This window comes from Gigantopelta aegis, chromosome 9 (assembly GCF_016097555.1).
Source record: "Gigantopelta aegis isolate Gae_Host chromosome 9, Gae_host_genome, whole genome shotgun sequence".
Classification (NCBI taxonomy): Eukaryota; Metazoa; Mollusca; class Gastropoda; order Neomphalida; family Peltospiridae; genus Gigantopelta; species Gigantopelta aegis.
The window spans coordinates 11,271,439-11,297,470 of NC_054707.1; the positions used below are offsets into that span (position 1 = coordinate 11,271,439).

The window sequence follows — 26,032 nt, forward strand, 5'->3', positions numbered from 1 at the left end:
TACTGCCGGTCGGAACAGTATGATCAACTGAGCATGCTAACTGCAACTTTACAACACTATGGTATTCATCACCACGGGTAGGTAGTTCTGTGTTTGAGGTTTTTTGATCACATGCTGCATCTTCGCTTTATATACATGCATGCTGTCTAGTATTTAACATTTCTACAAAATTGTACATCCGTTGTAGCTGAGCATTACCAGTACAGAAAAACTAGATTGAAAGAGATATAATATTATAAAAAAAACTACTCGGCTAGTTGGCTAAAACGTTTGTTTTGTTTTACAAAACATTGATTTAGTAATCATCAGCTATTGGGTGTCAAATATTTGGTAATTTTAACATATAGTCTAAGAAAGGAAACCCGCTATATTTTTTCCATTAGCAGCAAGGGATCTTTTATATGCACCATCCCACAGACAGGATAGCACATACCACGGCCTTTGATATACCAGTCGTGGTGCACTGGCTAGAACGAAAAATAGCCCAATGGGCCAACCGACGGGGATCGATCCCAAACCGACCGCACATCAAGCGAGCGCTGAATGAAACGGTAACTGTCCGAAATAACGTTTTGAAGTATTGGGATTACTACCAAATGGCTATGTGAGGATGCAAACGATTTATTACTTCTTTTTTTTCTTACATAGATTACAACTAATATTGTGGGTAGATTGGTGGAAATACATGGTGAAAAGGTTTCAGGCAAGCTCATTTTCCTCTAATATATGCATCGCTTTTACCCGAATTTGAAGATTTACTTCAGCACTGACACCCCTTCCCTCACGTCTCTGGCTTTCCACTAATTAAATTTTGTAACTACTAAATTACAAGTTGTGATGTTTTTGTGAAATTGGAAATCTTTTATTTAACGACACACCCAAACTCATTTTATGTACGGCTATATGGCGTTAAACATATGGTTAAGGACCACACATATATAGAAGAGAGGAAACCTCCATTAGCAGCAAGGGATCTTTTATATGCACCATCCCACAGACAGGATAGCACATGCAACGGCTTTTGATATACCAGTCGTGGCGCACTGTCTGGGACAAGAAATAGCCCAATGGGCCCATTGACGGGGATCCTTCCTAGACCGACCGCGCATCAAACGAGCGCTTTACCACTGGGCTACGCCCCGCCCACCCCCACCCTCTCGATGTTAACAGATACGTGAACAAATTGCATGACACAGCGCTTTATGTCCCCACCTAAACGACTAAAAACATACCGTCGACACATTATTTACTTTCATAATTTGAAATAATTATTTATGAACTATATTTGATATAACAATAACGTTAATCAGTACCACAGTCTCATTGTAACATCCAAGGTTGTAACTGGGGGTGGGGGTGGGTAGGGGTGCAATCATGTTTTACAAGTCCCATTTTGTCGTCTGATGAAGCCGCTATACTACTGTTATTATTTTTTTTACTGCACCACTAATTATTTCAGCTTGATAGGTCCCTGCGATATGTTCATGTATGTTGGTGAGTTTGTGTTGAAATAACAAACTGTTAGGTATGTGCTAATATATTGTGAGTTTGTGTTGAGAGAACAAACTGTAAGGTATGTGCTGATATATGGTGAGTTTGTGTTGAGAGAACAAACTGTAACATATGTGCTGATATATGGTGAGTTTGTGTTGAGAGACCAAACTGTTAGGTATGTGCTGATATATGGTGAGTTTGTGTTGAGAGAACAAACTGTTAGGTATGTGCTGGTATATGGTGAGTTTCGGTTGAGAGAACAAACTGTTAAGTATGTGCTGATATATGGTGAGTTTGTGTTGAGAGAACAAACTGTTAGGTATGTGCTGATATATGGTGAATTTGTGTTGAGAGAACAAACTGTAAGGTATGTGCTGATATATGGTGAATTTGTGTTGAGAGAACAAACTGTAAGGTATGTGCTGATTTACATTCTCACCTGTATGGCCAAGATGCCAGCGATAGCCCCGATAGTTACAGGTTGACCAGTGACGATCATGTTCCACAGGGAGTCGTAGCAACCCTATAATAATAATAATAATAATAATAAAAAATAATAAATGATGATGATGATGATAATAATAATAATAATAATAATGATATTGATGACGTGGGTGATGATGATGATAATGACATTAATAATAGTGACAGTGATGATAATAAATAAATATAATCACAACAATAAATATGATGATACAAATGATAATTATAATAATGCAACATTTATTTAAAAGTAATAACTTGTTTTATCATATAATATCTTACATTTTCAGTGCAATCAAAGTATATGCTATTTTTCAGATCATATACTTTAAGAATTTGATAACTTTGCAAATTAGATGTAAATTAACCGAGGTCACAGCATTAGGTTTATTGACATTTAAGCAAACGTACGAGAGTGACACACCATAATTGACGTATTCATTCATAGTCATCAAACAAAAACATTTCAATAGCAACTTTACATTCAAATCTGCCCAGCGTTCAGAAAACAAAAAATGTTAAGCACTAGTTTATTTTTATATAAGGATATCCAAAATGACGTCATTTGAGTTTGACGTCATTTCCATTAAAAAAAGACACCGCGTCACATATTCTTACGTCATTTGAATATCGGGTAATGGCTGACCGGAATTAAAGTTGCGTATGCAGTTTACAAAAACACATTGTATTAAGCTTGAGACTATATGATAAAAAATTATGACCCTCGTGTGTTTCGGTAACGTCGATATTGCATATTAGGAATACAAATTGTATTATGGGAGCGTCTGTCGCGGGCGAGCCTCTGGCGAGCATAATACATTATTTGTATTCTTAATATATGATATTGACAATACCGAAAAACACTGTGGTAATAACCTCTATTTATCTACCTGGTTCGCCCGAGGTTATTGAGAAACCGTGGGAAACTAAGATTTTACAGGTTTTTAAAAAGTAATACAAGATAAAACAGTAATTATTACCACAGCGCTCACTCATAACGGGGAAAATATTTTTCATATTTTCTCAGTGAGAAATATTCTGCATTGGTGTAACGTACATTACTATTGGACGAGTTGACGCTTACAAACTAATCACCTTGTCGGTACTAAATATAACGTCATCACGTTTTGTTAAATACACAAAATGACGACACGTAGTTTAAAGAGTTTTTGTTTACGGCTTTCCGTTTTCAGTGTTAATCTTGTAATAAAATGTTAGTTTAATGTTATTCATTATAGATTTTGTTTTAACAAAATAAATACAGTTTGGCTTTTGAAAGTTATCTGTGAAGTGGATTAAAATACAAAGTTAAAGCAATACTCAGAACAGTGTGTAAAGTGATTTAGATCGTTTCTATACATGTATGTGCATTTATCATATCACTACTAAGGAATAGCATTGGGCACGCCCATTACATAAATCACATATTTTGAGACATAACTATGCAAATATTTAGAACATAAGTATGCAAATTACATTATTATGCAAATTATATACCGAAAACGTAGAACTATTTACACCTGTCAAAATTGTTGACAAACAAACATGGCGTCTTTTGAAGTCGGAGATAGCGTTACTATCGATAAAAAAGGAAGTGCTACAATCAAGCAACTCTACCTTCCGGTAATTATATAGTTATGATTGACGGGTCCAGTTATCAAGCTGAATTGTCACCAGAACGTTTACAGTTAGTGCAAACAGGGCATAGGGTAGATCCACGGACATCGAAGCAGACGCCACAATCCGGCAGGCCCAAAAACAAAACTCGTAGATTTGTAGAAGTAGATAATACGATGATTGGTAATGTAATTACAGAAAATGAAACTAAGAATACTGCCAAAAAACCTCTATACGACATGCGCATTTTTGAAAACTATCTACAATCAATCAATGAGTCCAGACCAATACATGAAATGCCCCCCAAAGAACTCGATGTAATTCTGTGCAAGTTTTACATCAGTGTACGAAAAGAAACCGGGGGACATTACGAACCGAACAGTCTTACTTCTTTCCAAAGCAACATCGTAATAAATGTGGCTCAGCCTAAAAGTCCTGTTGTCCCCCTAAAACGACGAAGAATCATTTTCGACAGTGATTCACTCAGACTGAACTTGATGAAGCCCTTAAATAGGTCAGTGACGTAAATAGGCCTATGTCTGACAATGACGTAGTACTCAACAAAATGCCGCGAAAAGTTATTTTGAAAAATTTGGCTATTGTCAATTATTTTATTATAATTTCATTGTTTATATATAAAACTGTTAAATTAGTATTAAATTGTTTAAATAGCTACAATCTTTGTTTCCGCTTTTAACCTAGTTTCAACTGATTATCAGCTGAGTGATTGACATGTACATGTATTCATACGTCATAACAGATTGTTACGTCCGAGCGTTGGGGACTGTTAATCTGTATTTGTCTCGGCAGAGCCTCGACAAATACAGATTAACGAAGCCTCGGTTGATATTTCCCATATTAAAAAATACTCGTGACGAATCCTCTATGTATATATCGAAAATAAAGGCTTTTAGAAAAAAATAGCTTGGGTAATACACAGAATAACAAACTCTGTACTAGTTATTATCAAATTTATGTCCCTCGTGAAATAAATTCACTAGGGTTATAAATTTGACAATAACTGGTAACTCGTTTATTATCCTCTATTTACTGTATACAATTTCATGTGACCAACACAGTTACATAAGTGCTTTTTCAGAATTCAGATGTGGAGTTGCACCCATAAGGCTAGAGACAAATAGATACGAACGGTTACCTGAGTACTCTAGTTCAGAAATGTGAACGAAATGTTTTATTTAACGACGCACTCAAAACATTTTATTTACGGTTATATGGCGTCGGATCTGAAATATGAAGTACATAAAAAAAGCCCACCAATAAATAAATAAATTAAAAAAAGAGTGAAATTACCGGTTTCACATACACAATACTTTTTGATAGATACATAGATAACTAGTTTAACATGCTCATATACCACTAGGGTTTCGAACACGTTTTGTATACGTTTTGAAAGAGCCCAACCCTGAAAATGAAAAAAACAAACACATCGCTAACATATCCAAAACTGTATCTCTGTGCACGACAGAGACCAAGGATTCCGTTTGATACTTACTGTTTGATAGTTGCTTATTACATTGGTCGGCGTAGTTGCACACACGAATGGCACTTCCAGATAATCAGGTTTACAGCAGATAAGGGGAGTTTGGATATTTGCAGGATTCTTCTCCCATTTTTTCGCACCCGTGAAATCATCATAATTGTCCACTCCGCAACACAACAACTACAAGGACAACACAAAGGAAACCAGTAAATACGGGAATATTATTATCTGTGATCTGATATCACTGCTATACTAAACGATTCAGTCAATTAGTGAATATTATTATCTGCGATCTGATATCACTGCTATACTAAACGAAAGAAAGAAGTGTTTTATTTAACGACGCACTCAACACATTTTATTTACGGTTATGTGGCGTCAGACATATGGTTAAGGACCACACATAATTTTTTAGAGGAAACCCGCTGTCGCCACATAGGCTACTCTTTTACGACAGGCAGCAAGGGATCTTTTATTTGCGCTTCCCACAGGCAGGATAGCACAAACCATGGCCTTTGTTGAACCAGTTATGGATCACTGGTCGGTGCAAGTGGTTTACACCTACCCATTGAGCCTTGCGGAGCACTCACTCAGGGTTTGGAGTCGGTATCTCGATTAAAAATCCCATGCCTCGACTGGGATCCGAACCCAGTACCTACCAGCCTGTAGACCGATGGCCTGCCACGACGCCACCGAGGCCGGTTTGCTATACTAAACGAGTCAGTCAATTAGTGAATATTATTATCTGCGATCTGATATCACTGCTATACTAAATGAATCAATGAATTAGTGAATATTATTATCTGCGATCTGATATCACTGCTATACTAAATGAATCAATGAATATTTACTATCATGCGCACATACACGCACGCACACACACACACACACACACACACACGCACGCGCACGCACACACACACACACACACACTCACAGACACACGCACACACATACTGCTACGGCATCGGGGTTTCCTGCAGGAAATACACTCGTGGAATACAGAAATCAGAAAACCACATATATGTAGTTTTGTCTATATATTACATACCCATTAAATCTTACTATATAAATACAGCTCTGAATACAAGAATTGAATACAACTTTCCGTATTCAACTCAACTGCCGGAACTATACCGTATTCAACGCTACTATTTATAGCACATGGTTACCGGGAATGCCCTTCGCGATATGTAAACAAAGTTTGTGCTTGGTTTGTTTAAAATGTTATTTTGTGGAACATTTGAACTGAAAACACACATACTGCTATATACGCACACACACGCACGCACACACACACACACACACACACACACACACACACACACACATACGCACACAGACACATACTGGCTGAGTTTTATATTGGGGACCGATTAGCACATTGTGTGCACATTTTCACAAACAGAACAGCTGATACCATGACTTATGATCGTTGAGTACTGGTTGAAACAGACAAAAATACATATTACCCCTCTCATGACGACGTTCCAGACGAGTGACGTAACATCGGACGAGTTGATTGCCACGTATTCTTCAGTGATCGTCTGCTTAAGAGCTGGTTTGACACTGTTGTGGATCTGTGAACATAAACATAGTTAAAGTTACACCATTATCTTTTGTTTCCCTCCAACGATCACAGTCTGATCCAGGGAGGGATGAGGATTAGAGGACCCGCCCCTCTAAGTATGCAACGCCCTACTGACCCGGTCCTGACCTACTTAGACCGGCCCCTGACCTACTTAGACCGGCCCCTGACCTACTTAGCCCGGCCCCGACCCGTCGTACTTAGCAACGCCCGTGCTATCCTGTCTGTGGGATCCCTTGCTACTAATGGGAAAGTGCAGGGGGGTTTTCCTCTCTAAAACTGTCAGAAGTATGTTTCACATCCAATAGGCAATGATTCATAAATCGAGGTGCTCTAGTGGTGTCGTTAACCTACCACATCTAAGGACTCGGCCCGACGCCAGGTAGTGTGTTTAATTTTAGCGCACTGAATGATGAATGGTTATCACTGTTTACATCCGGGAAGCGGTGGTATCCTATTTTATTGTTGGTGGCAATACTGAACTAGAAGTTACATTCTTAAAGACGTGAAATAAGAAATGATTTAAATGGTGTAAAATAGAATTCTCGCTCTACCCTATCTGATAGCGCATTCACAAGATTATTATGAACTAACCTATTTCGTCACTTCATTCCGCGCTTCGCCGCTCGCACATATAACGGTTTAAATGACAGATGTTGTTAACATGCTTTTAGTAGTCAAGTGCGAACGACTTCGCGTCCAGCCCTGAGGGTACGTCGTTCGTATGTTATGTGGGGAAATTATATTTTTCTATTATTTTTTAAACCAAAATAATAATTTATAGTTTGTTTTTATTTTACTTATTTACTTACTTATTTATTTGTTTATTTATTTATTATGTTACGATTTTTTTTTTTAAGCAGCCTCTAATAACCCTGTGGGGACGGGACGTAGCTCAGTGTTCCCTTGATGTGGGTCGGGATATATCCAGCCAATGCTCCACAACTGGACAACGGTATGTACTATCCTGTCTGTCGGATGGTGTAGGATCCCTTGCTGCTATTCAAAAAGAGTAGCCCATGCAGTGGCGACAGCGGGTTTTCTCTCAAAATCTGCGTGGTCCTTAACCATATGTCCGTATAACCGTAAATATAATGTGTTGAGTGCGTCGTTAAATAAAACATTTCTTTCTTTCTTGTATAACCATAAATAAAATATGTTGAGTAAATAAAACATTTCCTTCCTCGTAAAATAAAGATTAATTGAACACAAATTTTTTATTTTGTTTTAGCCATAGGAAAAGAAAGACATATTTGTCTCGAAGAAAGGAATGTTTGTTAAGAAGAAAGGCATATGTGTTAAGGAGAAGAAAGGAATACAGTGGTCGATCTAGGATCGATCCCCGTCGGTGGCCCATTAAGCTATAGCCAACTAGTGTATTATGTCTGGTATATTAAAGATCGTGGTATGTTCTGTCTTGTACACACAGCTCTTGCTACTATAAAGTAGCGGTAGTAATATCCAATCACAAATCTAGTCATAGAGTAAAAAACACAAAAAACAAACGCAATGTTTTGGTTTTTCATTTATTTCTAAATTACAAATCACTGACACATATATAAATGGACACACACTGGGCTACATCGAGAGGCCTTAAGGGCGACATGTGAATAATATGAGTGTTCATTTCTCTTCATCATCGTCGTCCTCCTCATCGTCGGTATCGTCGTCGTCTTGTTCATCCAAATATTCGCCGATCCATGAACGATACTGATTTAATTTAGAACGAATCTGTGGTCTCACATCTTTGTCTGGATTCACAAACTGTAAAAATTTTCTGGTGTTGGGACCTTTGTCAAAGTAATGCATATAGGTCAGGAAGCGAGAGTACGTGTCTTTAAATAACTTCCATTGCAATGTCTTCATGTTTCTTTCAATGGCATCTTGGGACATGTTTTTTTCTTCGTAGCGTTTCCTCTTGTTTTGGAGATAGTCACGATTGATGTCGAATACACGTTCCACCATGAGACGAATGCCTTCGTTTTCCAGGTCGGGCGACGGTTCTTCTTCTTTTTCATTTCCCTCTTCGCACGTTTTCACGTGTCGCTGCAAGTCGCTTCCGTCTTTAAAGACCAGACCACACGTATCGCAAGACTGCATTCTCTTGACTTTTTTCAGATAGGGTTCTACCTCATCATCTTCTTCGTCGTCACTTTCGTAGGCGGGTATGCCTGGTAGTTTTCTCTTGAATGCGTTTCTTTGCATGATTTGCATGTAGAGCTCTTTCTTCGTCGGTGGCTGCAACTCTTCTGAGACATTCGCCGTTACGTTCGTGCTTTTATACCATTCGGACGGCCCCGTCTCTAAAACCATTAGGCCGAAGACGCCAATGTTCGGGCGTGTCGGTTTCAAATCCACCAAGAGATGTCCGTAGGGCCTGTGGGTAGCTTCCTCAAACTGATGCATGAAATGACGAGTATTTCCAGGATACATCTGCCGTGCCAAAGTCAGAACTTGCTGCTTGTCGATGGGGTTGTTGAACAGCGCTAGATAATGGCAGTTTCTTCTCTGTGTCGGGTCCTTGCTGTGATACAAGTTCTGGTTGATGGCAATCACAGAGAGGTTTCTGTGGTGACTTCCTTCTGTGAACAGGTCGGTGATGCGAGGGTCTTTTCCAGCTGTAGACATCAAGTCGTCCAACACGATGAGATTTCTGACTCTGGGATCCAAATAACGATCCTTTTCCAAATTCTCAGGTATGCCTTGAACAAATTTCACTCGAGCAACCATTTTGATCGTATCATAGAGGGGTTGCCATCGTTTGTAGAGCCAGATGACGCGCTGGGGAGGCGGCTGGATTTTACCATCCCTTAGCAGTTTGTACAACAAAACTGTCTTTCCACACGACGTGGGTCCCGACACGATCATGGTGAACGGATGTAACAATCTTAGGGGCTGCTGCTGCAGCGGAGCAGGAGCTATAGGAGCCCTATGAGCAGGAGCTATAGGAGCCAGAGGAGTAGGAGCTATAGGAGCCAGAGGAGCAGGAGCTATAGGAGCCAGAGGAGCTATAGGAGCCAGAGGAGCTATAGTAGCCAGAGGAGCTATAGGAGCCCTAGGAGCTATAGGAGCCAGAGGAGCTATAGGAGCTATAGGAGCCCTAGGAGCCAGAGGAGCCCTAGGAGCCAGAGGAGCCCTAGGAGCCAGAGGAGCTATAGGAGCCCTAGGAGCCAGAGGAGCAGGAGCTATAGGAGCCAGAGGAGCAGGAGCTGTATGAGCTAGAGGAGCCAGAGGAGCTATAGGAGCCAGAGGAGCTATATGAGCCCTAGGAGCCAGAGGAGCTAGAGGAGCCAGAGGAGCCAGAGGAGCCAAAGGAGCTATAGGAGCCAGAGGAGCTATAGGAGCCAGAGGAGCTATAGGAGCCAGAGGAGCTATAGGAGCCCTAAGAGCCAGAGGAGCTATAGGAGCCCTAGGAGCCAGAGGAGCTATAGGAGCCAGAGGAGATATAGGAGCTATAGGAGCCCTAGGAGCCAGAGGAGCTATAGGAGCCAGAACAGGAGTTATAGGAGCCATAGGAGCCTGGAGTTGAGCTGAATGGAAGGTCTTCCAATGACGTAGCATATTTGATGGTTTTGAAAAAGTCTTTGGACATACGGGACACGATCTTTTGTTCATGACATGTTCCGGAATAAACCAATTCTGATTCATGATGTTGATTGTTGAAGTGTTCGACGTGAACTGACGATGTTGAAACTGCCATGCCCCCTTTTATAGCCTTCTCAGAAATGCTTGTGCCGTTTTTGCCCAGTCTGCTCTCGTCGTTTCTGTTCCACGCCACTCTCTTGACGTTTCCGTTTCTGCTCGGCCTTGGCTTGCTCTACCACTTGCTGTGTTGGGGAGACCATGACGACTTTGGGTGTCGGGGACTTGTTTTGTTCCTCTTTTTCTTTTTTCCACGTGGGATCGTAGAGTTCTAGACATCGATCCACACTGTACATGATCTGACTTTCCCCACCACGTTGAATTTCGAAGTGAGGTTGAAGTTTACCTTCTGCCTGCAGTTTATAGAAACGGGTCCACTTATCCACGTCGGGTACATATAACTTGTACTGGTCTGACATGTTGCTCCTCTGAAAGTTCTACCTCAAATGACGAGTTTTCCAAAACTATTTTACTTATATACCTTATGACGCATAAAGATATGGTACAGGAATGTTTGAATGTGTGTGTGATACGTATGACCAATGTCCCTCCTCCCAAGCACAAATCTCATCGTGCGAGCTCCCAAAAATAATCGTTACCAAAATATTACCCTTTACCAGTGTTACTACCATAGGGACACGTCCAGAGACACACTCATGGACCCAGGACATAAATAAGAAAGCAAAACCTGTTATTCACGGTTTTATTCACAACATACAACATGAAAACATAGCACACAAGTGTCTAAAACATTTAATGTCTGAACAGGTTGTTCACATAAGGACATCTTGGAGAGAGTCTGTAATGTTCCATCACTGGGTCGTCCATTCTCTGCCATCGGTAGGCACGTAGTCCGCAACAGTAACAGACGACGGCATCGTGGTCTCCCGTGTAGTAGAAACCGGCCTTGGCAAGTTCTTTTGGTTTTTGACGTAATTGTATGGGCCACCGAGCATACGTCAGCATCCGGGCATAGAAATGTCTCATTTCGGGACGATGACAGAACACGTAACGTCTCGAATAGCAATCTTCTTCATCCCAGGAAGCGTCTGTGTCACGGGCGGCATCCGTCTGATCTGTGGGTTCATCCACGAGTTCGCCATCTTCATCCATAGTGCCACAGGCAGCATCCGCTTGATCCATGAACTGTTCTTCAGGTTTGCTAGTCACACATTGGATTGTATGTCTTTCTGAACATTTGCAGACCAAGACGTCGTCCTCGTCGCTACTGCTGCTACTAAGACTGCTCGAATATCCCGATGCCATCTTCTTCGTTCCAGATAGAGTGCAACAAGACACAAGAATGTCAGAATCATAAAACACGTCTGTTCTCTAGCACAGTCACAAAGCAAATGAAGTGTAAACCATAAATCCATTCTTTTATACCTTCATCCAAAACAAAACTCGTTCACCACTGGTGACACTCGTTAGGGTTGCAGAAGTTACACTGCAGAAATCCCATCTGGTTTTGATGGTCGTCTTGCATGGCGCAGGGCACAATCGAGTTCAGCTCTGGTACAAAGTCACACATGACTGTGAAACAGCCTTTCAGTTTCTCCCATTGTTGTAGAGAAAGGAATATTCCCTTCTTCGAAGGTTTCACGGATTTAGTTTCTTCACACCACCACCACTGACGCAGGTCCACCCCAGCAAAGTTCTTGTCGACACTGACATGGACGTTGACACCAAGGTGTCTGAACAATGTTTCGTCTTTCCCCTGGTTTAATGCTAAAATCGTTTCGTCAATTTGGCTTTTACATCCACACAGTTCGATCCACTGTTTAAGACTAAGGACAATACCTCGCTTGGTGGGGAAAGTTTTCCCCTTGTCACTGTCAAATTTCCGTATGTGAATAGCAGTGTCCCCTTTCCATAACTTGGCCACCACGTAGACGTTAGTTCCAAGTTCTAGACGACATCTCGCTTCATCACTTGTGGAACAGGCCATCTCTGGATTGAACGTAGATCTGATCGTTTTCGGCGAGCGAATGATAATGAAACCGTATCTAACCTTTTTATACTCTTTCGTGTCAGTCTAAGTAGGTCAGGGGCCGGTCTAAGTAGGTCAGGGGCCGGGGTCAGTAGGACGTTGCACACGGTACAGTAGGCCAGTCTAAGTAGGTCAGGGCCACGGAAAGTAGGTCATGGGGCTATACAGGACGAGGTCACGTGACGTCATCAAGGTCAAGGTCACGGAAAGTAGGTCATGAGGCTATACAGGCCCTGATACTACTAGTGCCTCTTTTTTGGCTTTAAAAATCATTGGAGCGGGTTTCCTCTCTAAGACTATATGTCGAAATTAACAAATGTTTGACATCCAATAGCCGATGATTAATAAATCAATGTGCTCTAGTTGTGTCGTTAAACAAAACAAACTTTTGCTTTTGGTCCCACCAAAATATTTCTTGGATCCACCTCTGAATAAATGTTAATTAGGGGGTTTTTGTTGACCTAGTTTGTATTCTCAGTTAAATACATGCAAAATGTTACACAAATCGACATTTGATCGAGATCGAGGGCGCAAAGCAAAGTTTCTAGGGGATTCGAGAGTATGCTCCTCCCTAAACGTTTGAAAACTAGATGTTCTGAAATGCAACGTCCTGCATTCTACAAGTGAAATTCATCTCTGACTTAAAGGCATACTGTCACGGATTTAAGGACCTATTTCTCTAAAAATGGATAATAAATAAAAGTGACATTAATTGTTGGAAACCAAATCTAGCTATCGCATCACCGTAACTGAACCATGATGGAGTGAAATCCATGTCATCCCTCTCGGCAATTTTAGTTTTTGAATTATGGACCATTGCCATATGTCACGGGGATTCTATAATACCCGAAACTGAATAAAACACGATTATCCAAATATCTCTCCTAACTGTATATCTATTAGATCTCTCTGTAACAGGCAGTTCAAAACCGCTTTGGCTCGTCTAGGTATGATCAGAGATACGATCTTATATAAGGTATATATTATTATAGCACGTTTAGTTCACTAGAAAACACAACAAAAACACAATACACTTTGGAATCTGTATTAACCTACGCTGACAAACGCACAGCCGTAGTAGTTAATTAATAACAACAATAATAACAACCCAGAACTGATCACTTAATTAGTTAATCTCTAGGTGTCTAGTTTACACAATATGCGAATCGCTTCACCGTGACACAACACCCACACGTGTGATAATTGAGAAACGCTTCTAGGAGAAGTTAATTAATAAAGGAATTACCACTCTATTCCTAACTGGTTAATTTTTAATTAACCCTTACTACTCGTTCAGTAACGTGTGATAATTGAGAAACGCTGCCAGGAGAACTTAATTAATAAAGGAATTACAACACTATTCCTAACTGGTTAATTTTTAATTAACCCTTACTACTCGTTCAGTAACGTGTGATGATTGAGAAACGCTGCCAGGAGAACTTAATTAATAAAGGAATTACAACACTATTCCTAACTGGTTAATTTTTAATTAACCCTTAACTACTCATTCAGTAACCTTGTAACACAGAATTAATACTGGTACCTATCACAATAAAGACAATAACCTACAGTTTACCTAGGTCTTCTAGGATGACTGGCTAAGCTTTATATTACCAAATACTCATATAATGTTAGAACAAAAAGTCTTCGATTTACTTCGTCAGATGACCGAAGACACTGTCTAAAGAATATTGGTATAATACAGTATTAAAATATTTAAAAGTCACATCAATCACATCAAGGTTATACAACAGAGCAGAAATAATATATATATATTTACCAAAGTCCAAACGGACAACGTTCCCTGGGAGCCGTCCTTTTTGCTTCTCGTTCATAACTCTAAAACACTAGCTATTTATTATAAATTGAATTTAGGGACAAATCAAATTATTTTTGTTCAGGTAATACTTTGTTAAACCATTAAATAGGTCAGTGGTCTGTGACAATATACCTTTAAGATTTAATACCAATAATATTTTTTATTCATAATTACTGGTCCACTCCCCCTGCTCCGCCGTGCCTGACATATAGACGAAATAATTTAAAATGGCGGATAGTATTAATAACTGTACACAGGTTGGTATACAAGTAAGAGGTCAAACATATTTTAACCCGGATACGTCTGGAAGGTCTCTTTCCTTACTTGACATTTGTTGCGCCATGTTGAATTTATAACACTTTTTATTATACCTTTTCGTCGGTAAATACCCGGTGTACACACTCTTGCGGATCATTACTACTATAATTCTTATTTAAAATTAAGCAGTCTTTGGGTAGCAGTACACAGTTCGCTCCCTTGTGTACCCTGCGAAAAGAGATCATTTGTTGTTTTTGCATAGATCCATGTTTGAAGGCTAATTATTTGTAATATGAAGTACATTCTTAAAATAGGTGATATCCAATGATTTATTAAAAAAAAACCCCAAAAATGATTATATATATATTTTTTTGTTTTTCACCAGGAGTGCAAAGTGTTTGGCTGTGATGAGGCTCAGTATTTATACATCGGGTTTCACTTGTGACAAAATTGGGGCGCGAGAAGTTTGGGTACTTTTCAAACAAGCTGAATTTGTGAACCATTGAACAGCTCAACCTTTATTCAAATGAAGAGTTTGTAGGGTTTGATGAGCAAAGAACACCTGTATCTTTCTTTATTTTTAAGCCATATGGGGACATGTAGGATGCCAGGAGCTGGCATGCATAATTCTCAGCTGAAGATTCAGAAATGACTGTGGTGTTGTACCTTGAGTGTGTGATCTACCGATGTACAGTTGATTATCATAAATAAATATAAAAAATGCGAATTTCCAAGACAATAAGGCGATGTAACGACATGTTAATCTTCTGCAATGTTTGCAGTGGTTATATATGCATATTATTTTACACTTAAGCCATCATGTCAAAATATATTGATTGTCGTAAATAATCTACCGTACATGGCGCAGATCATGCACGACCCGAGTGTGAACAACGTAATTCAGATACATTGTGTTGATAAGGCTTTACACTCTTATCCCATGCTGTTTGATACGTAAACTGGGTTGTCGTCATAAAACTCCAAAATAAACACTTAAACAACACGCTAGACTCAGTAACTTGTGAGAACACGAATTAGAATTTCATATACAAATTATATATACTCTTTAAAAAAGTAGGGGAACCTGAACTATTAATGTTAGACAGAACATACGTTTTGACCACAGGCATCCCAGTAAAGAACGTTCAGATCTGTTTATCAACACACCGAAACACATTCCATAGTTTGCACATGCATCAAGCAGTTGTCCCGTACACGTGCGTGGGGTATCATTCTCGATTTTGACAATTTCCAGAAAGGTCGATTAATCACTGTAGAACATTATATCTGTCAATCTTTTTCATTCTGTTGATCATACAGTTGTTATTGCTTTGTTTTTAGTCATTTTTATTGTTTGAATTTGCGATTTACTGATAAAAAACGTCAACTTTCAAATTTCACCTGTGACCCCAATCGTCCTTCAAGATCTTTAGTGGTCATAAAACCTACTTTAATACTGAACTACCGGTTATAATGTTTGCCCAATTAATTAACTATTATCATATAACCATTCCCCACAGCTAATATACCTTACAATTTTGGCAATTGTAAATTCTTATTAAAGTTCCCCTACTTTTTTGAAGAGTATATATTTTTGAAGTCCTCATTGTTTGACGCGTGCAATTGCTCGCGCTCGCTTGTGCTCGCGTAAAAACAATTTCCATCTGCGCAAAAAAAACCGCTTGCCTCGTCACACGCTGATATCGCTAATTTATTTTACTCATAATTACTTTGAATTTGACACTGGAAGCTGTTGCTCTCTTATATTATTTTAGGAGAACACTTTATTGCTAAGCAAGTCATAAGCATAGGTTTGTGAATACACGTGAAGTGTTTCATATGTACTTTGATGTATGTCCTATGTAAATCAAGTAGGTCAAATAGTAGAATATACACATATAATAACCTAAACAGAACTTAGTATATAGAGATTATTATACGAGCTTGTGTATCGTACTGATTTTACGAAACGAGTGTCAAGAGTTTTGTATTGCCAGAGCGAGGGTAATACATGAATCCTGACACGATTTTCGTAAAATCAGTATGACTTTATTATCCATATTATTATTGTTGTTTTTGTTTATGAATAACAAGACCCAACTCAAAATGTTTCAGCCACAACTAGAAGGAGATGACGAAATGACGTCATATTTCAAATGCCCAGTCTGAGCTAGGACTGTAGAAGCAACGTCATGTTATGACGTCGCTTCCCAAAATTACGTCATTACACTTGTTATTACTATTACACGTGTGCTTCGTATGATTATTATTAACTCGGTTATGTTGAACCATGTGGATAATAAAAAGCAGTCATATATACTGTAAAACAGCCAAACAAACGGTGATCTACGGTAAAAACAACTAGACGACGGAGACATACAACGAAACAGCAAAACAACAGAAATAACAATGTAAGACACGCGGGCAAACAACAAGATATACGGTAAAACGACCAAACATACTGTAAAGCCAGAAAACATATGGTAAAACGACTAGACATACTATAAAACCAGAGAACATCAGGGCGACCAATTTTCCGGAATTTTCCGAAAAATCTGGAATTTTTAACCCATATCCGGAATTCCAGAATTAATGCCAAATATCCGGATTTTTTTCCAAATTCGCTATCATTTTTTTTTGGAAGCAACCATTTCTGAATATATTTTAAATTTTCTATATTTTTAAATCTCGAGTTTATTAAACCGAGTTTATCATTCTGCATTCTCCATTTCAACCTGAACTCTGTATTATCTACAGTTTTGTGCTATTACTAAAACGTTTGTATTGGCTGTATTTGTCAGCAGCCGACCAATGAAAATGCTTTTGACAATCGAGTAAACTGAAGCCATGTATGAAATATTGTTTTACTTGTTATGTAGTTTATGTATTCAATTTAAAGATATTTCAAATATCATATAGTAATTACTACGGGGCAGACGTCGGTTCTATGGCGATGCATGCAACTTCGCCACGGTGGGTAAAAACCGGAATATATAACAAAACACTTGCGATCGTACGAAAACAAAAGAAACGCAATTCTCTTCTTTTCGTATGCTTTCACATACAACATTTCACTAAATAATATTTGGCTACCAGTAATCTGTGGCACATTCATGACATTAATATAGCTACCGATCTTGTTTTATTCAAGTAAGTTAATCTATAAACAATGTAAAAATTTTACAAACCATTGTTAGATTTTGCCGCAATATTTTATTTACACTGGCACCTCAAAAGTGCTACTTTATTAGTAATGTAAGCGTAATGCAGAACGATAGCCAGTTTTAATGTGGGTACCAGACGTTTCGTCCCCGATTCAGTTGTAATTAGACAAAAGACAAATTAGTTCCACCCCACTGGTGAAATAGTGCAAATGTGGCAAAAAATAACATTCGTCCCCAAGTTTGTTTGTCACTTTATTACTAATATGTAGGTGGGAGTAAAACTGTACAACACTTGTTGATGATTTTTGATGTTTGGTTTGTGTGTGTGTGTGCGTTTGTATGTATGTGCGTATGTGTGTGTGTGTGTGTGTGTGTGTGTGTGTGTGTGTGTGTGTGTGTGTGTGTGTGTGATAATACTGTTAATTGCTGTACTAGGTATAGTAACTTTATTTACACTGATGAATATATTTAGCATGTTTTACTAGACAAGACATAAAGTAGACCTATGCCTAAATTGGAAGTAGAAATCAGAAAACATACGGTAAAACGCCCAAACATGCCGTGAAATCAGGAAACATACGGTAAAACGGCCAAACACACCATGAAACCAAAAAAGACATACGGTAATAATAAATGGGTACTCACAATGGTGGGAGCAGCAAAGATGATGATGACAGCGGTCAGTTGGACAGCGAAGATTAAGAAGGTGCAAATCAGATACTGGAACAACAACACAAATAAATAAATATAAGAAACAGTCAACATATGAATATCATAATTTGTATTGTTCCAAAATAGCTTTCGCTTGATAAGACGAAACACGTGTTATAGGAAAGATGTGCCCGTCGTACATGCCCCACAGCTAACTCTTCCTGGTGTTTAGGCATCTACTGCTAACTGCAGGTCACGTACATGCCCCACAGCTAACTCTTCCTGATGTTTAGGCATCTACTGCTAACTGCAGGTCACGTACATGCCCCACAGCTAACTCTTCTTGATGTTTAGGCATCTACTGCTAACTGCAGGTCACGTACATGCCCCACAGCTAACTCTTCCTGATGTTTAGGCATCTACTGCTAACTGCAGGTCACGTACTGGCCCCACAGCTAACTCTTCCTGATGTTTAGACATCTACTGCTAACTGCAGGTCACGTACATTCCCCACAGATAACTCTTCCTGATGTTTAGACATCTACTGCTAACTGCAGGTCACGTACATGCCCCACAGCTAACTCTTCCTGATGTTTAGACATCTGCTAACTGCAGGTCACGTACTGGCCCCACAGCTAACTCTTCCTGATGTTTAGGCATCTACTGCTAACTGCAGGTCACGTACATGCCCCACAGCTAACTCTTCCTGATGTTTAGACATCTATTGCTAACTGCAGGTCACGTCTTTTGTCCAACAGCTATGTGAGATATTTGGCGGAAAAATCTACTGTAAAGAAAGACGTTGTTACCAGAAGGTATTTCTACTCTAGATGGGGGCGGGATGTAGCCCAGTGGTAAAGCGCTTGCTCGATGCCAGGTCGGTCTGGGATCGATCCCCGTCGGTGGGCCCATTGGGCTATTATTTCTTGTTCCAGCCAGTGGTATGTACTACTCTGTCTGTGGGATGGTGCATATAAAAGATCCCTTGCTGCTAATCGAAAAGAGTAGCCAATGAAGTGGCGACAGCGGGTTTCCCCTCTCAATATATGTGTGGTCCTTAACCATATGTCTGACGCCATATAAACGTAAATAAAATGTGCTGAGTGCGTCAAGTAAAACATTTCCTTCCTTCTACTGTAGATGATGAACTTTTTATCTTGTACAAATGATGAAATTATTGCTACAAAGTATACAAAGTAACAGTTCTTCTGTAATATATGCTGAACTTATTAGCAGACGAAATGCCGTCTACTATGGATGTCAAGCTCAGTTGCCAATAATCCGGAGACACTTTGCCTATTATAGATGGTGAACCACGGGATACACATAAAATGATGATCTATAGGAGCTACTCTTCAAACCTTACACTAATCAGACAACACTTTGCCTACTATGGATGAAGAACCATACGAGCAACATCATCTACTAGATATTATAAACTGCCAATAACCAAAAGACATTTCGTTTACTATAGATGATTAACTATATGAGACACATACCATCTGTTACATATTATAAACTGTCAATAACCAGAAGACATTTCGTTTACTACAGATGATGAACTATAAGAGATACATACCATCTGTTACATATTATAAACTGCCAATAACCAGAAGACATTTTGTTTACTATAGATGATTAACTATAAGAGGTACATACCATATGTTACATATTATTAACTGACAATTTAACCAGAAGACATTTCGTTTACTATAGATGATTAACTATATGAGACGCATACCATATGTTACATATTATAAACTGCCAATAACCAGAAGACATTTCGTTTACTATAGATGATGAACTATAAGAGATACATACCATATGTTACATATTATAAACTGACAATTTAACCAGAAGACATTTCGTTTACTACAGATGATGAGCTGTAGAAGATACATACCATATGTTACATATTATAAACTGACAATTTAACCAGAAGATATTTCGTTTACTACAGATGATAAGCTGTAGAAGGTACATACCATATGTTACATATTATAAACTGCCAATAACCAGAAGACATTTCGTTTACTATAGATGATGAACTATAAGAGGTACATACCATATGTTACATATTATTAACTGACAATTTAACCAGAAGACATTTCGTTTACTATAGATGATTAACTATATGAGACGCATACCATATGTTACATATTATAAACTGCCAATAACCAGAAGACATTTCGTTTACTATAGATGATGAACTATAAGAGATACATACCATATGTTACATATTATAAACTGACAATTTAACCAGAAGACATTTCGTTTACTACAGATGATGAGCTGTAGAAGATACATACCATATGTTACATATTATAAACTGACAATTTAACCAGAAGATATTTCGTTTACTACAGATGATAAGCTGTAGAAGATACACACCATATGTTACATATTATAAACTGCCAATAACCAGAAGACATTTCGTTTACTATAGATGATTAACTATAAGAGGTACATACCATATGTTACATATTATTAACTGACAATTTAACCAGAAGACATTTCGTTTACTATAGATGATTAACTATATGAGACGCATACCATATGTTACATATTATAAACTGCCAATAACCAGAAGACATTTCGTTTACTATAGGTAGAACTAAACCAAATAACTTCCGGCTGGGTCAAAGTTCGAGGTGCACCGAACTTTTGATAGAGAAGTGAACACCACAAGTCCTGTGATTGGTTATAAATGTGAGTGTGTTGGTTGTAAAAAATAATAGTTTCATCTGGGTAAAAAAAAAGTGTGCAATTTTATTTCATCTAGTACCAATGTGTCAAGTAGCCTTGTGCTTGAAACATGTATGGAGTACCTGTAAAAAAAGTACTCGAATTTTGTGCGAAACTAGGGTAGTCATAGACGCTACCCGTTATCTCAGAAACGAGCAGCTTGACCCCCATTTTTTTCTGATTCACTTTAAGTGTAAGGGGTGGTAGTATTTATATCCGTGGCGTTTATGTCGGTTAATACGTTCCAGGTCGGAGCTTTAGCCACATATGTTACTATTGTCGTCTATGGGATTTGATTTGGTAGTATACACCCTATAGCACATATTCAGTGCATAATAAAAAATATTATGATTTTGTCATTTTATTTAATTAAACTATACTGGTTGATTAATTAGCCATCACTCAATCATGGAAGTTCACAATGACCTTGACCTTGACAATAATCTCTGTACATGGCTCTGAATGGAGTTTGAATCAAAGTTAGCACTGAAGAAAAGTTGGTTTTGGCCTATAATTCATACTGTAAAGATTTCAATAATTTCTTTTTACATGGTATTTGACTTGCCATATACAACTGCTCTTAAATATGGTATTATATATAGGCAACCTGAACTAAGATTTTAATAGCAATTTATTTTTATATTAAAAATAGCATGTGCCAATAGTGGGTTAATGTCTTTAGTTTCCATTAACATTGTTAATTTTTTATGTATGAAATTCTGAAAACTCAAATTTGTAAAGAAGTTGATTTTTATTGTCATTTTGACATATTTATAGGGTACTGAGTTATATTTTAGACAAATTTGTAGTTTTATGCAAAATTTTAAGTAAATTTGAAGAAAAACTTTACCAAAAACATAATTAAATTTGTTGTCACTATTGTGCCTTCTGTTCTTATTTGTACATAACAATAAGGTTGTTAAACATATCCTTAGATCTCCAGATCATTTTTTTCTTTCTTAATAATGACTTAGTTAGCTCTCATGAAAAGCATTTTGAGTTTATACTAGATTCAGAACCAATTTTTTCAGATTTGATTATCTGCCTTGGATTAAGTTGATAATTTATTTTATTGTTAAAGCTGTATTACCTAATGTTACTAGCTAAATAAAATGCTGGATTACAGATTGTAGGAATACATCTAATGTACATATTGTATTCATCCGGATTAGAAAGTAATGCAAGAAAATAGATGTTCGGGTAATTTTGTCATTTAAAAATAGTTTTTTTCAGTAATTGATCAAAAATAAATGTGTTAAAGCTGCATGATTATTCCAGATATCACAACTATTAAAACCTCCAACTACAGTAGGCTATAAATAAAATATAGTCAGGAATATTGGTGGCTGCCAATAGTTTTGATGGTTCATTATGAAAATTAGCATGGTCGATGGATTTGAATTTCCCACACCTGGTAACTTGAAGACACCCACACCCAGCATACAGGATTTCCTCCCAACACTAATGTTCAGGACATTAAGTCATTACTTCATACAGGTACAGTCATGTTTGTGTTTCCTTCCTCAGACAGTGTATTTTTTTAATACTGATATTTCTTTGATATGCCTGTTAAGGTCTTCATAATCTAGGGGTTAATCAAGTGCATGTGTTTTAATGGAATTCTTTAAAGGGGTAGAGGTACTCTGACTATCTTTGTTGTCTCTACATATATACCTAAGTACACACACCCAACTGAAAGTAAATATCTTCAGGAGTTTTATTTTAAAACATTTTGTTGTTTAATATGACATATTGCATTTGTACAAAACTATATGCAATATATATGCTTTTTTAGGTGTACATTATATTAGGTTGCACTGTAGAAACAACAGTTTCAGTGAGGTTGTCAGTTTATGTCAGAATACACCAGATCCTGGTTGTCATAAAGACACATAGCTGGACACTTTGAAAAATGTATGTTATCAGTATAGGTAGTACTAAACCAAATAACTTCCGGCTGGGTCAAAGTTCGAGGTGCACCGAACTTTTGATAGAGAAGTGAACACCACAAGTCCTGTGATTGGTTATAAATGTGAGTGTGTTGGTTGTAAAAAATAATAGTTTCATCTGGGTAAGAAAAAGTGCAATTTTATTTCATATAGTACCAATGTGTCAAGTAGCCTTGTGCTTGAAACATGTATGGGGTACCTGTAAAAAAAGAGTACTCGAATTTTGTGCGAAACTAGGGTAGTCATAGACGCTACCCGTTATCTCAGAAACGAGCAGCTTGACCCCCATTTTTTTCTGATTCACTTTAAGTGTAAGGGGTGGTAGTATTTATATCCGTGGCGTTTATGTCGGTTGATACGTTGCAGGTAGGAGTTTTAGCCACATATGTTACTACTGTCGTCTATGGGATTTGATTTGGTAGTATACACCCTATAGATGATGAACTATAAGAGATACATACCATATGTTACATATTATAAACTGACAATTTAACCAGAAGACATTTCGTTTACTACAGATGATGAGCTGTAGAAGATACATACCATCGGTTACATATTATAAACTGCTAATAGCCAGAACTCATTTTGCTTACTGTAGATGAAGAACAATAGGAAATACATACTATATTTTACATATCAGAAACGGCCAATAACCAGAAGCTATTTCCTTTACAACAGATGATGAACTATAGGAGACGCATACCATATGTTACATATTATAAACTGTCAATAACCAGAAGACATTTCGATTACTCTAAATGATGAACTATAGGAGACGCATACCATATGTTACATATTATAAACTGTCAATAACCAGAAGACATTTCGATTACTCCAAATGATGAACTATAGGAGACGCATACCATATGTTACATATTATAAACTGACAATAACCAGAAGATATTTCGTTTACTACAAATGATGAACTAATGGGGTTACATATCATATGTTATAAATTATAAACTGACAATTTAACTAGAAAATGTTTCGTTTACTACAGATAATGAGCTGTAGAAGATACATACCATCTGTTGTATATAATACACTGACAATAACCAGAAGACATTTCGTTTACAACAGATGGTGAACTATTGGAGACACATACCATATGTTACATATTATAAACTGACAATAACCAGAAGACATTTAGTTTACAACAGGTGGTAAACTATTGGAGACACATATCATATATTACAGATGTTAAACAGAAACTAACCAGGACACTCTTCGTTGACTACAGATGATGAATTATTGAGAGATACAAATCATCTATTACAGATTATCACTTACAGTAATCAGAAGTCTCTTTGTTTGCTACATTATGCTGATCTATAAGGGACACATACAATCTATTACAAATTATGAACTTACAATAAGCAATGTCACTTTGTTTACTACTAATGACGATATACAGGGGATACATACCATAGTTTACAGATTATAAACTTATAATAATCAGAATACACTTTGTTTACTACATATGGTGAACTACAAGGAATGTACTTCATCTATTAACAATAATAAACTGACAATAAGCAGACGAGACTTTGTTTACAATGAAGAACTCACTATGTAGAGGAGGCACTTGGTCTTGCAGCAGGCGCCACACATTCCGCAGATGCTGATGATGCAGAGGACGGACCCCAGAGCGATGAAGATCACCACGGCGCTGCCCACGAACTCGGCTATATCGAACTGGGAAGTGTCGATATCATTGAAACCCGCCGATTTCACCGTGGTCTCGAGTGTCGTCTGCGCTTGCTGTAGCAAACTGTTGGTGACTGACGAACCAACCTTCACAAGGATTCCAGCAGCGACCAGCATCCCTCCGACCGCCTGATCAAAAAAGCACGAGTAGCTATTGATTGAAAGCATGCATTTAAAGAGTGTTCTAACACCTGACTAAAACACGAGAAGGTATTTGTTGAAACCATGCATTTAAAGAGTGTGATAACACCTGACTAACACCTGACTAAAACACGAGAAGGTATTGGTTAAAACCTTGCATTTAAAGAGTGTGTTAACACCTGACTAAAACACGAGACGATATTGGTTGAAACCATGCATTTAAAGAGTATGCTAACACCTGACTAAAACCTGACTAAAACACGAGTAGGTATTGGTTGAAACCTTGCATTTAAAGAGTGTGCTAACACCTGACTAAAACACGAGTTGGTATTGGTTGAAACCATGCATTTAAAGAGTGTGCTAACACCTGACTAAAACCTGACTAAAACACGTGGTGGTATTGGTTGAAACCATGCATTTAAAGAGTGTGCTAACACCTGACTAAAACACACGAGGAGGTATTGGTTGAAACCATGCATTTAAAGAGTGTGCTAACACCTGACTAAAACACGAGTTGGTATTGGTTGAAACCATGCATTTAAAGAGTGTGCTAACACCTGACTAAAACCTGACTAAAACACGTGGTGGTATTGGTTGAAACCATGCATTTAAAGAGTGTGCTAACACCTGACTAAAACACACGAGGAGGTATTGGTTGAAACCATGCATTTAAAGAGTGTGCTAACACCTGACTAAAACACACGAGTTGGTATTGGTTGAAACCATGCATTTAAAGAGTGTGCTAACACCTGACTAAAATACACGAGGAGGTATTGGTTGAAACCATGCATTTAAAGAATGTGCTAACACCTGACTAAAACACGTGGAGGTATTGGTTGAAACCATGCATTTAAAGAGTGTGCTAACACCTGACTAAAACACACGAGGAGGTATTGGTTGAAACCATGCATTTAAAGAGTGTGCTAACACCTGACTAAAACACGAGTGTGGTATTGGTTGAAACCATGCTGAGTGTGCTAACACCTGACTAAAACACGAGTTGGTATTGGTTGAAACCATGCATTTAAAGAGTGTGCTAACACCTGACTAAAACACGAGTTGGTATTGGTTGAAACCATGCATTTAAAGAGTGTGCTAACACCTGACTAAAACCTGACTAAAACACGTGGAGGTATTGGTTGAAACCATGCATTTAAAGAGTGTGCTAACACCTGACTAAAACACACGAGGAGGTATTGGTTGAAACCATGCATTTAAAGAGTGTGCTAACACCTGACTAAAACACGTGGAGGTATTGGTTGAAACCATGCATTTAAAGAGTG

At 38.1% G+C, this 26,032-nt stretch overlaps 1 protein-coding gene across 1 annotated transcript in view; it reads right to left on the reverse strand.

Moving 5' to 3' along the window:
* The window catches only part of LOC121380849 (tetraspanin-18-like), a 45,041-nt gene that overhangs the window by 5,132 nt on the left and 13,877 nt on the right, over positions 1–26,032 (reverse strand). The window contains exons 3-7 of the mRNA XM_041509840.1: positions 24,471–24,737; positions 18,202–18,276; positions 6,568–6,675; positions 5,108–5,275; positions 1,934–2,017 (exon numbers count right to left, since the gene is read on the reverse strand). Coding sequence (XP_041365774.1) covers positions 1,934–2,017; positions 5,108–5,275; positions 6,568–6,675; positions 18,202–18,276; positions 24,471–24,737 — 702 coding nt within the window. The remainder of the gene's footprint in view (positions 1–1,933; positions 2,018–5,107; positions 5,276–6,567; positions 6,676–18,201; positions 18,277–24,470; positions 24,738–26,032) is intronic.